General features: G+C 45.8%; 1 protein-coding gene across 1 annotated transcript; it reads left to right on the forward strand.

The window, feature by feature from the left end:
• The first annotated feature begins 5,971 nt into the window (after positions 1-5,971).
• P2RY4 (pyrimidinergic receptor P2Y4) lies at positions 5,972-7,602 on the forward strand. The gene has a single exon (XM_023202378.1). It carries the CDS (start codon positions 6,148-6,150, stop codon positions 7,243-7,245), a length of 1,098 nt encoding a protein of 365 aa, XP_023058146.1. The 5' UTR covers positions 5,972-6,147; the 3' UTR covers positions 7,246-7,602.
• Positions 7,603-13,132: the final 5,530 nt, after the last annotated feature.

Here is a 13,132-nt window from a genome sequence, read left to right on the forward strand (position 1 = left end):
AAGAAAGAAAAGGAATGCATATCTAATGGAGTTTCTGGCCCCTATAATACATTGGTGGAGGAAATAATTTTAGGTCCTTACCCACCCTCATTCTCTACACCTGGATGATATCCCCAACCAGACCTTCCAGTTAGAAAATGATGATCAGATCTCTGCATGAGGAAGGAGTGGGTTATTCAGTAAAAGGTTGTAGCAGACAGAATTGCTTACCAACTCAATAGTCATCTCCCTCTTCCTCCTTGTGGAAAGAATCCCGATTTTTAAGGTATTTCACCCTCCTCCGCATGGGTCTGTGCTCCTCTATGCCACTCATGGTCATTTTATCTCCCTTGCCAGTGATCAGCTTAGTTATAGGCATGGTGAAATTCAGGCCACTGTGATGTGAGAGGAGGTATGCTGGAGAGATTCTGGGAAAGGTTTCTTGAATGATAAAAATAAGCATACAGGAAGAGGCCTTCCTCTTTTACCATTGAATATTGCCATGTCTGGAAACAATGCCTGACCGGCAATAGCCACCCTGTGACCATGAAAGTTGCTAAATAACATGCCAAGGTTTCAAATCAGAGAGATGGAAAGAATCAGGATTTTTTAATGACATTGTTGAACTGCTGAATTAATCAGCTCCAAAGCCACCCACTACTGAACTTATATGCAAGATAATATATTTCCTTTTTTAAAAACAGTCATCTAAGTTGGGATTTTCTGTTATTGCAACTGAAAACATAGCAAAAGATTCAAGTGGGATGTGGATGAGGCATTAGCTCAGTGGGGGAGGATGGAACGGAGATAGATGGATTAAATCGCAGAAACAGATTTCCTGTGCTGTCCTAGGCGCTGAATGAACTAGTCCTGGTCTCCACTCTAAGGTTGTTAACAGCCTTGCTGGAGATAAAGTTGGATGTGTAGAAAGACAAAAAGGGCACACTACAGATGATACATATGAACGAAGCTAACTTGGGTACAACTATGTGGAGCCAGTCATTTCCCCATGATTTTATTAGTAAGTTTAGACATCCAGGGCTTCAGATCACTACTCCTTTCCGTCAAGGTTGAGTGACTATCTTGTTCCACTTACTTTCAGCAAGTAATTCCGTTTGTTCACTTCATAAAGAAAATTCAGCCAATTGGAGTGGACCTCACACCTTCCAAATACACCTATACTTTAATTCTCAATAACGACAATGAGGGCACTCTACTGGGTTCCTTACATGCATTGCTTCATTGTATTCTCACAACAAGCTAGGTGCTAGCATCCTCATTCTACATATGAGGAAATGGAAGTTCAGAAAGACTTATCCATAGTCACAGCTGGCAGGCAATGGAGCCAGAGTTCAACCCTAGGTCTGTCTGACTCCAAGCCTGCATTTTTTCCACTATATCACTTACCTTCCCTCCCTCATTTTCTTCCCTCTCCCTCCCTTCCTACCTTTATCCCTCCTTTCCATCCTCCCTCCCTCCCTCCCTCCTTCCCTCCTTCTGTCCCTTCCTTCCTTCCTTTCCTCCTAACTCAGAGAAAGATATTAGAAATCATGCCTCTTCTCCGTTTCCTTCTTAAAGCTCCAAGGAAACGAAAATCTTGCAAAGAAACTGTCATCAAGACAATTATGAATATTAGATGTGAAGGGCCAGGAGGGAGAGGACTGGAACAAACTGGAGGAGTAGGGCAATGGAAGGGTGTCAGCAATAATGGTATTTGTACGTCTTATTTATCTCTGTCATGGGAAAAATAGTAAACTTTTCCTGCATACTAAATTCCAGACGTCAATGAGATACCCAAGTGTGTGTGTCCTGTAGCAAAGAACATATATAGGGCTTAGATTATAGATGTGGGAACCATTCAATTCAACAAATTATAATTAAGTTATTCATTCAACAACTATTGAACACTTACTATGTGCAAGGTACTTGTTTTCTTAACTCTGAATTGGAAGGCATTTTTATGTGGAGAGCAGAGAATATAATTTGAAAGAAAATATCTAGAACATATGTTATAATAACTTCACCTGGAAGGCTATGGGAAAGGAATCTTTGGGGTAAGGCTCACATGTGGGGGAAGTAGGGCAAAAAAGAGCCAGGGAAGGGGCCAGAAGGAACATCCAGAGGAAGAGGAGAACCGGAGTAAAGCAAAGTCACAGAAACCAAAGTAAAGAAGAGTTTCACAGAAGAGAGTGAGGCTGATCCGCTGCATCTTGGCCCCGGGTGAGGATAGTAAAAGCCAGTCAGGGGTGCCGGTTGGGGAGGGTTGGGAGAGGTCTTTTCCTGAAATAGCCACTGGGCGGCAGTGGTGGCAGCAGCAGCAGCTGCAGCTGTGTCGGGACCTGCAGAAACGTAGCAGAGCTAAGTCAGGGGAAATGTAGCAGAGGTAAACCAGCCTGAAGCAGTAGGAGCAGGAAGCTGGCTCAGGCTGGGGCTTCTGTAGTGTAGTACTTCTCCTTGGGTGTACACCAAACTTCAAAACACACTTGTCCACCTCTGCAGAGGCCAGGTTCATCCCTGGGAGCAAAGCAGTAATAAAAAACACCTTATAAACTTGCAGCATTTTATGGTTCACAAAGTGCTTCCACACCTGTTAACCAATTCAATATTCAGGAAACCCTAAAAAGATTGGTGTTATCATTCCCATTTCACTGGTGAAGAATGGAAGTTACAAAGAGGTGCCCAGGCTCACATAACTAATAAGTGGAAGAGCAAGGATTTAAACACAGGTCCGTCTGGCTTCAGAAACCTGGGCCTTTTATGCAGTGTCACAGTAGTCAGCTGCCCAGGACTCAGGTTATGACTGTGTCCTCCACTGCTACCTTTTATTCCACCCCTTATTCTGCCACAGGGCAATGATCTTCAGTTTCCCCATCCAGGTTTCTGAGCTTTCTGAGAGATCTAGATTCTAGATTCTAGAGCTTCCTTTGCAAGTCCGCCTCCTCCTCTCACTCCCGGGATCCAGCTGGGTGACATTCTCAGGACCTGAGGATCAAGTAAGTTCAGAGTCCCCATTGCTTCTCAGCTCCATGCAGAGTGGATTCTGCTCCAGCCTGCTCACCCCTCCCCAAAGTCACTGCTTACCTCATCCTCAGAGTCCTCCAGACCGGGTTTGCCTCTAGTGCCTAAGACATACTTACGGAGGCTTAGTTGGCTTCAGGAGCCCCAGATCCTGAGCTGCTGACAGTCCCCTACACCCGGCTCTCAAACATCTAGGCCTGTTCTCTGCACCTTCTCCACTATATTCAGACCAAGTCTCTGGCAGTGATCAAGAGAGATGAGGGATACTGTATAGAAAGGGGTAGAGTCTGTATGGGAAATGTATTGGCTAGTATCCTTCGGGAGGCATGAACTGTCTCCTGGCCATCTCCTCTTATGTGTATAATAGGCATCTCAAAATTTACAGGCTGAAAAGTGAACTCCCAATCTTTCCCCTAAACCCACTCCTATCTCTGTCTACAGTAACTCTATTCTTCCAGTTGCTCAGGTCAGGCATCTTGGAGCAATTTTTGACTCTTCTTTCTCTTATACCCCACATCAGTAAATCTCGCTGTCCCTACTTAAAAAAAATCTATCCAGAATTTGACCACTTCTCATCATCTCCGTCACTGTGATCCAAGCTACCATCATCTCTATCAGCAATAGCCTCTTGACTGGTCTTCCCCCTGTACCTCCAGCCCTGCAGTCTATTCTCAACATAGAGCTGGCCAGTGAGCCTTCTAAAATGTAAGTCAGATGACACCTCTCTTCTCTAAACCCTAAGTGCCTTCCCGTTCACCAGAGTCCTTTACAACGGCCTCCAAGGACCTTCATGATCTGGTCCCTGCCAAACTCTCTGACCTCATTTTTTACTTTTCCCCTTCTCACAACACCTGGCCTTTATTCAAAAGTAACCCTTAATATTTATTTATTTATAGACAGGGTCTTGCTTTGTCATTCAGGCTGGAGTGCAGAGCTGTGATCATAGCTCACTGCAACCTCGAACTGCTGGGTTCAAGTGATCCTCCCATCTCGGACTCCCAAAGTGCTGGGATTAGAGGTGTGAGCCACTGTGCCTGGTTTCACTCCTAATACTTAAAACAACAACCCTCTCTATTACCCTTTTCCTTCCCTCTTTAATTTTTCTCCATAATGATGATCACAATCTACATATTTTACTTATTAATTTTATTATCCCCCAGTAGTATGTAAGCACCATTAGGGCGGGCGTTTTTGTCTATTTTGTCCACTCCTAAGGAATTACCAGTAACTAGAACTGTACCAGGCAAAAGTAGGCTCTCAGTAAATATTTGTGGTTTTAAAAAAAAAATTATTTATGGCCGGGCGCGGTGGCTCAAGCCTGTAATCCCAGCACTTTGGGAGGCCAAGGCGGGCGGATCACGAGGTCAGGAGATCGAGACCATCTTGGCTAACACGGTGAAACCCCGTCTCTACTAAAAAATACAAAAAACTAGCCGGGCGAGGTGGCGGGCGCCTGTAGTCCCAGCTACTCGGGAGGCTGAGGCAGGAGAATGGCGTGAACCCGGGAGGCGGAGCTTGCAGTGAGCTGAGACCCGGCCACGGCACTCCAGCCTGGGCGACAGAGCGAGACTCCGTCTCAAAAAAAAAAAAAAAAATTATTTATATTTGAGACAGGGTCTCACTTTGACACCCAGATTGGAGTGCAGTGGCGCGATCACAGGTCACTGATCACAGCTCACTGCAGCCTCAAAGTCCCAGGTTCAAGCACTCCTCCTGCCTCAGCCCCCCATGTAGCTGGGACTTCAGGTGCATGCCACCACGCCCGACTAATTTTTTGTATTTTTTGTAGAGACAGGGTTTTGCCACGTTGTCCAGGCTTGTCTTGAACTCCTGAGCTCAAGAGATCTGCCTGCCTTTGTCTCCCATAAATATTTGTTGATTCTTTCCTGGATCATAGCTAGTGGCTTAGGGAGGCAACTTAAGCACAGCAATTAAGTCATGGATGCTAGAGCCTGATCCAAAGGCAGGCCTGCCTTGGTTCAAATCTTGACTCTATCATTAACTAGCAAGACACCTAAACTTTCTGTGCCTTCATTTTTTCATCAGCAAAGCAGAGACAATAATAGTACCTAGTTCATAGAGAACCTATGGGGTCATTAATAAGTATAAAGCACTTAAAAAAATGCCTGTCATATAGTAAGTGCTATGTAAGCATTCGTTGTAAGGATATGCATATGAGATTGAGATTTGTATTAAATATAGTAGTTTAGATTTTCTAAAATCTTTCAATGTGTTGTCCTGCATTTGCCCATGTGAAAATTCATTTCCCATGTTCCTGCTCACTTACACAGACTTGTATGATCCCCCTGTAATCTATCTCCAGGGGCCTGGCTCTTCTTCGGTAAACTTGGATGTTTTCTCATGTGCTCCCTCCTGCAGTCATTTCAAAGCTGTTAAATAGTAATCTCGCTGGGCCCCAGTTTCCCAATCTGTACAATGAGTAGGGTTGGACTAGGTCATTGTAAAGGGCCTTTCTAACTCTTTGGATCTCCCAGATGGGAGGAGGGACAGGCCCCACCTCCAACTCCACCTCCTTGGATATGCCCTCTGGCTGCCAAGGGGAAGGGTGACAGAGTCAGCTGAGCTCAGCTTCAAGGGGACCAGGTAGGAGACGTGCCAAGGTTCTTGGGCAAGGGTGGCAATGGGGCTCCTGGGCTGTAGGCAGGCAGTGGGGAAGGTGTCATAGGTAAATGTCATCTGGAGACAGTGTGACCAGGGCACTAGGAGAGGCGAAGGCACTGTGGGGAGAGACACTCCTCTTCCAGGGACACAGCTGTGATGAGGAGTCAGGAGACACTTTGTGTCTGGGTATCTTCCCACTTTGGATAGTGCTGGGAGGCCTCCACCCTCTTAAGCCAGCCAGGCTCTTAGGGACAGAGTGAGCTGCAGAGTGAGAACAACCCAATCCCACGGGCTGCCTGCCTGAGCCCCAGCACTGCCTGCTGCCCACCACTCCCCAAACTGGACCAAGGGAGCTTGGGTAGGGGCCTGGCTAGCCTGAGTGCACCCAGATGCACTCCTGTCAGCTCTCTCTAGTGCTTCAACCACTGCTCTCCCTGCTCTCTGCATTTTTTGCCCCAGCTCAGGGATAGGGGTGGGCAGGGGAATCCTGCCACCCTCACTTCTCCCCTTTCCATCTCCAGGGGGGCCATGGCCAGTACAGAGTCCTCGCTGTTGAGATCCATCAGCCTCAGCCCAGGTCCTGGCAGCAGTGAGGTGGAGCTGGACTGTTGGTTTGATGAGGATTTCAAGTTCATCCTGCTTCCTGTGAGCTATGCAGTTGTCTTTGTGCTGGGCTTGGGCCTTAACGCCCCAACCCTATGGCTCTTCATCTTCCGCCTCCGACCCTGGGATGCAACTGCCACCTACATGTTCCACCTGGCATTGTCAGACACCTTGTATGTGCTGTCGCTGCCCACTCTCATCTACTATTATGCAGCCCGCAACCACTGGCCCTTTGGCAGTGAGATCTGCAAGTTCGTCCGCTTTCTTTTCTATTGGAACCTCTACTGCAGCATCCTTTTCCTCACCTGCATTAGCGTGCACCGCTACCTGGGCATCTGCCACCCACTTCGGGCACTACGCTGGGGCCGCCCTCGCCTCGCAGGCCTTATCTGCCTGGCAGTTTGGTTGGTCGTAGCCGGCTGCCTCGTGCCCAACCTGTTCTTCGTCACAACCAGCACCAAAGGGACCACCGTCCTGTGCCATGACACCACTCGGCCTGAAGAGTTTGACCACTATGTGCACTTCAGCTCGGCGGTCATGGGGCTGCTCTTTGGCGTGCCCTGCCTGGTCACTCTTGTTTGCTATGGGCTCATGGCCCGTCGCCTGTATCAGCCCTTGCCAGGTGCTGCACAGTCTTCTTCTCGTCTCCGATCTCTCCGCACCATAGCTGTGGTGCTGACTGTCTTCGCTGTCTGCTTCGTGCCTTTCCACATCACCCGCACCATTTACTACCTGGCAAGGCTGTTGGAAGCTGACTGCCGAGTGCTGAACATTGTCAACGTGGTCTATAAAGTGACTCGGCCCCTGGCCAGTGCCAACAGCTGCCTGGATCCTGTGCTCTACTTGCTCACTGGGGACAAATATCGATGTCAGCTCCATCAGCTCTGTGGTGGTGGCAAGCCCCAGCCCCGCACGGCTGCCTCTTCCCTGGCCCTAGTGTCCCTGCCTGAGAATAGCAGCTGCAGGTGGGCAGCCACCCGCCGGGACAGTAGCTTCTCTACTCCTAGGGCAGATAGATTGTAACATGGGAAGCCAGGAAGTGAGAGAAAAGGGGGTGAGTGCAGGGCAGAGGTGAGGGAACCCAATAGTGATACCTGGTAAGGCGCTTCCTCCTGTTTTCCAGGCTCTGGATAGAAGCCCTCACCCTGAGGGTTACAGGGAGACAGGGACATTATGGGTGATCTCATCTCTCATGACCCCTTCAGTTGCCCACTCTTTTTTAGCCAATGCCAGTCTTCTACTCCTTTCTCATTGTTTCTGTCCCTTCCTGGGGCCATTGGTCCTACAAGTCTTCCTGAAAATCTTCCCCAGTCCTCTTTCCCCGTCCCATTTCCCCCACAGTCTCCTATAGCATGTGTTTCTCCAGCCAGACCAGAGCATTCAGCTGAAGGGGTGGATCAGGCAGAGTCATCTCAAGATTGGCCTGACGTATCTGATGGTGATAACCAGAATCAGGAAGTGGAGGCAACTTCCATATCACAGATGCCAAGGATGTGCCATATGCAGCACCCACACCAACTTCCTGGTTCTCCCTCAAAGACAGCATAGTCTTGCTTACCGAGGCACTGGAATAGGGTGTGATCCCAGGGAGCCTGCATGCCAGGGTCCCCGCATATAGCTGGGGGCCTGACACTGTTGAACTAGTGTGCAGCATGAATTAAAGTCCTGTGATGGGGTGGGGACCTTAGCTGATAACAGCCTTTAGGACAGGAATGGGACTGGACCTTCTTTATGATGTTTGCTCAGAACATGTATATGACAGCTCTCCTGTACTTAATGAAAGGACAAGTGGATGGCTCAGACTGAGGGGCTGGAGCTCTCATGTCTATGGCTGTAAGTTCCGGCATTGAGGAGTAGAGCAGATTTGTGCAGAGGATGGTGGTGACAGGAATTGATGCCCAGAGCTAGTGTTTCACTGATCTCTCCCCTTTCTCTAGCTTCTGCCCCAAATAAATGACAAATCTGTCACCAGCTCTTTCAGATCAGGCTTCAGGACTTTGAGGCCAGGGTGGAGCACTAGGACTGGGAAAGTTCTTTTTAAAGTTTCCCACCCATTCATTGCTTCTCTCTTCCAGTGCCATCTTAGGCACTTACAGGCTTATCGGATCAAGTTGCAGAGGGGAGCGGGGTGCATTGGAAATTGAGAAGCTAACCCCTAAGCCTTGGGAAGTAAGAATTTCTTGGCAGGCATTCTTGAGAAGGGTGGGCTCACACTTACAGGCCTTCTCCCTTTGAAATCACCTTCCAGCCTGTTGGTCTCCTGAGTCAGACCTCAGCCTTGCCTTTCTTTTTTTCCCACCCTTGCTGACCTGTCTCTGATCTCTTACTTATCTAATGATACCAACTTCTTATTGGCTTCTAAGGGGTCTCTCTCCATAGAGTAGGGCTGGGGCTGGACTGCAGAAAAAAATGACTTCAGTTTCCCTAAATTTCCCTTCTTGTTTTTTGAAAGGCTCCCACTTTCTCCCTAGATATCCAGGACCTTCTTGCTACGCAGGACTCCTGCCATTAGGAGTAAACGGACCGGCTTTTTTCTCCTCTTCTTACTGGTTCTCCCAGTCTCACAGCCACTGTTACATACATTGTTCCTTATCTGCACTCTCTTCCTTTTATTCCTATGACCATGGCCTCTTTGCCCATCACCTCCCCTAACCTGCTGTCCCCACCCAGTAAAGCTGCTCTTTCCATCCCAACTGACTCAGGCCAATTTTCTCATCTGTTACTTTAGGGCTGTCTTCCCTTGCACTTTAGCTTTAAACACCTTGACTTTCACCTTGGGCCAATCTCCTTTCTTCTAGGACTGGAGGAAATTGCAGATGAAACCAGAGGACAAGGCTGGCTTGACTCACTAAAACTTCACATCCTGGAACTACGTCTAAGCTTCATTCCTCTTAGCCTGGTGTGTTCCTAGAGAACATTCCACAGCAGCTGTTTCCTGTCTTTTCCACCTCCACCAGGCCCCAAATTTATCTCTTTCTTGTGATCTCTTAAGAGAGTTACCTTGCCTCCTACAAAACTGAGAAGCTCTAACGCTTCAACTTCCAGTTATCATTCATGATGACTACTCTATATTTGCCCTGTCTTTCTCCTTTTCTTCCCTGAAGTTCCCAGAGTAAGAGGTGGTCCCCTTTCTTATTCCTTTGTTTACCTCTCTTCATTATTTCAAGTCTCTTCCATCACCCATTTTATCCCACCTTAAAAACAAACAAACAAACAAACAAACAAACAAAAAAAAACAAAGCATTACCACTGACACCTTAACCCTGCTGTCGTTTGTCTTTTCTTTTCTTTTTTTTTTGAGACGGAGTCTTGCTCTGTTGCCCAGGCTGGAGTGAAGTGGCACAATTCTCGGCTCACTGCAACCTTCACTTCCCGGGTTCAAGTGATTCTCCTGCCTCAGCCTCCCGAGTAGCTGGGATTACAGGCATGCACCACTACGCCCGGCTAATTTTTGTATGTTTAGTAGAGATGGAGTTGCACCATGTTGGCCAGGCTGATCTCGAACTACCGACCTCAAGTGATCTGCCCCCCTCAGCCTCCCAAAGTGCTGGGATTACAGGCGTGATTACACGCCTGGCCTAGAAACCTTTTATTGTAAATATTCTCCCTGGTTGCTATAGTCTTTCATGTCTATTATTTCAATTGCCTCATAAAATTACACCTGTCAGTAGATTACATTTTATTTGACTATTCCCCTATTATTGAATATTTAGATATATTTCAATTTTTCTGTGCTTTGAACATCTTAATGTGTATCGATTTTTTCTCCTTTGTAATTCTGTCTCTAGGATAAGTTCCCAGAAGCGGGATTACCAGACCGAAGAGCATGAACGTTTTTATGGATCATGATTGCCAAAAGGACTGCAAAAATTTTCCACACCACAATGACATATGAGTTGTTCCAGTTCCCTTGCAGTGCTAGCATTGGACTTTAGAAGAAATCTCCTTAGATGGTTAAACATTATTTTCATATTTTTTCATTTCTTTGATTACTCATGGGATTGAACTCTTTCCCATATATTTACTCTTTGCATCTTTCTTCAGTTGGCACCCTAGTGGTATTCTTATATATCTAAATGTATTCTTTACTTAATATACATGCTATCCCTTTGTCATTATTTGATGTAAATATTTATCTTATTTATTGTGATACTTTTAATTTTAGTTCCTTATTTTATCCTCTCACTTTAGAATTTCTCTCCTCATGCTTTTATCTCTCTGATTGCTTTCTGTCTCCTTTGCTGACTCTCTTTTGCTCCTTAAGTAAATAGCATTCCTGAGATCGGTCACAGAGTCATAGCATTTGGGGATTATTTAATGCCCTTTGTTCATCGGACTGTTGATTTTGCCTTGGAGAGAACATACTGCAGGTGACTCATAGTCCTTGAGAGTACCTCAGAGATCATATAGGGTCTGCGCACCCCCTCACTTTACGTTGAAGGAAATAGGCCCAGAGAGGTGGCTTGCCCGTGACTCACTAAGTTAGTGGCAGAGAAGAGGCAAAGTCCCAGGTCTCCTGACTCCCAGGGCTCCTTATATACCATTACTCCAAGCCAACTCAATTCTAGGCCTTCCCTTCTCCTAACCTCCACCTCTACATCTTCATTTGCCTACTAGACAGTTTCACTTGGACCTTCCATTCTTAATTCCACCCCAAGATGTCAAAAGCAAAACTCCCTGAACCAGTTTGTCTACTTGTCTTGCTAATTTCTGTTCATGGCATCTTCTTTCAAGCCAGCTAGGTTTGAAGACTCTCAGGCAAGTTCAACTCTTGTCTCTCCCTATTTCACAGGTTCTGACATTTCTTTTTTCATCTTGCCAATTACAATTGGCCTTCCTTTTAGTCTCAGCACTACCATTCTAATACTGGCTTTTGTCACCTTATCCCTGACTGTCATAGGCTCCTAACTAGTCTTCCTTATCTCCAGTCTCTTCCCATCGAAAGACATCCTCTAAAATGCATATTGCCAGATTAGTCTACCCACACACTGCTTTCAGAGTTTCACTGTCTTACTCAAAATTCTTTCATAGTTCACTGTTGTCCACAAGACAAGTCAAAATCCTTTTGTCAGAAATTCAAGAGGGTCTTTTGAATCTTATTTTCCATTATTCCCCAGTAAAAGTCTCTCTTCTAGATCTAGCTAAATTAGTCTTTTCGTTCTCTCTCCAAACAAGACTTGGATTTTCTCACCTCTGTCTTTATTCTTCCTGTCCCCCACACTGGAATGCCCTCCCTTTCTTCTTGGGCTGCCCTTTTTCTATTCAGTTTCCAAGGCCAGGCTTTAGTCCTGCTTCCTGTTTGAGGCCTTCTCTGTTGACTCTTACCCACAGTGACCTTACAGGTCACTCCCAGAGTAATTATTGTCTCTATCAGTCATTGGACACTTTTATTGTCTTCTAACATTAATTCTACTGTTATCTTGAATTGTTATTTAACTATTCATGTACTTTTGTCTTGAGTTCCCACCTATAAACCCCTTGAGTTACTGTGATAGAAAGGAAAGAGCATAGAACAGAAAATCAGAAGACCCAAGTCTGAGCTCTGGTTCAGAAAATGGGGCTCAGGTGTGTCATCTTGAATGCGTCACTCAGACTTTCCGAGCCATGATTTCAACATCTGTAAAAAGAAGATAATAATCTCAGCTTTAAGTACCTCTTCAGATTCTGGTGAAGCTCTAAGTACCTCTTCAGATTCTGGTGCTTAATAAATATTTTCTGAATGATTATATGTTAGTAATGCAGTTTATTGTTTCTTCTTCCAGGTATATTTCCACTTTGAGAGGCCACAGGAACCCCAAGGAATTAAAGGCCTGGGGACTTTAGGAACAAGGCGGGTAGAAGGGCATTGGAAAGATGTTTCGAGGGGTCGTCGACATAACCAGCATCTTTCACATTCCACTCTGTGGGCTACTCACTACTTGGCCTGTCTGTAAGGCTAACCTGGATGTAGGGAGGAGGGGAAGGTGACACATTCTGAGCTTTCATTTTGCTTATGTTTTCTATTCCTTCATCCAACAATCCCCAGCTAATTAAGTTAACTACTTCACTCAGGACTCTGCTCTCCTTCATTGATGTGATGAAAGCCAGCATTTTGGTAAAGGAAGCGATAAGGTGTAGTAGAGAGAAGGAACAATTTTCATGAGATAACTGGATTTGGCTTTGAATCATTGATCTGATACTTGCTAGCTGCATGATCTCAGACAAGTTACTTGATCTCACTGAACTTCAGCTTCCTCATTGATAAATTGGGATAAGAATACCCATTTCACAAGACTGTTGCAAAGAGTCAATGGAGTAACGGATGACAAAACATCACTTACAATTCCTGTGGGTGGGAACTTCCTTTCAATGGTTTTCAACTTTAGCATAGCTGGACATGGAACAAGAACTCCCATTCAAGTACTAATCAGGCCCAACCCTGCTTAGCTTCCGAGATCATGATATCGGGCACGTTCGTGGTGGTATGGCCATAGATCATGGAACCAGAACTCTATATTTGAATCTGCTGCTTAGATATGATAGTTAAGATCATGACAAAGAAAGAACCTTCGAGTGTGAGAAGCAGAGGGCAAAGAACTGATCACCAAGGGATGGCCATAGCGATGGATTGGGAGGAAACAGTTTGGGACTCTGGCATTGCATGAGGGAGAAGAGAGTTTCAAAAACAGGGATTTAGGATAGTTATTTAAAAAACAAAAACAAAAACTTTGAATAAAAAAAGAGAAAGATTAAGAAAGCAATCAACAGTGCCAAGTGCCTAAGAGAATTCAGGAGGATGTGATGGTCAGAAACACTCAATAGAAAATACTTGATTCTCTGCCAAACTGGGTTTATGCATACAATGGATAATAGCCGATGGCATTGACTAAGAGGACAATTTTAAATAACTTTTGTAATCAAGAACTTTTTA

The sequence above is a fragment of the Piliocolobus tephrosceles genome, chromosome 12 (genome assembly GCF_002776525.5).
Source record: "Piliocolobus tephrosceles isolate RC106 chromosome 12, ASM277652v3, whole genome shotgun sequence".
NCBI classification, from domain to species: Eukaryota; Metazoa; Chordata; class Mammalia; order Primates; family Cercopithecidae; genus Piliocolobus; species Piliocolobus tephrosceles.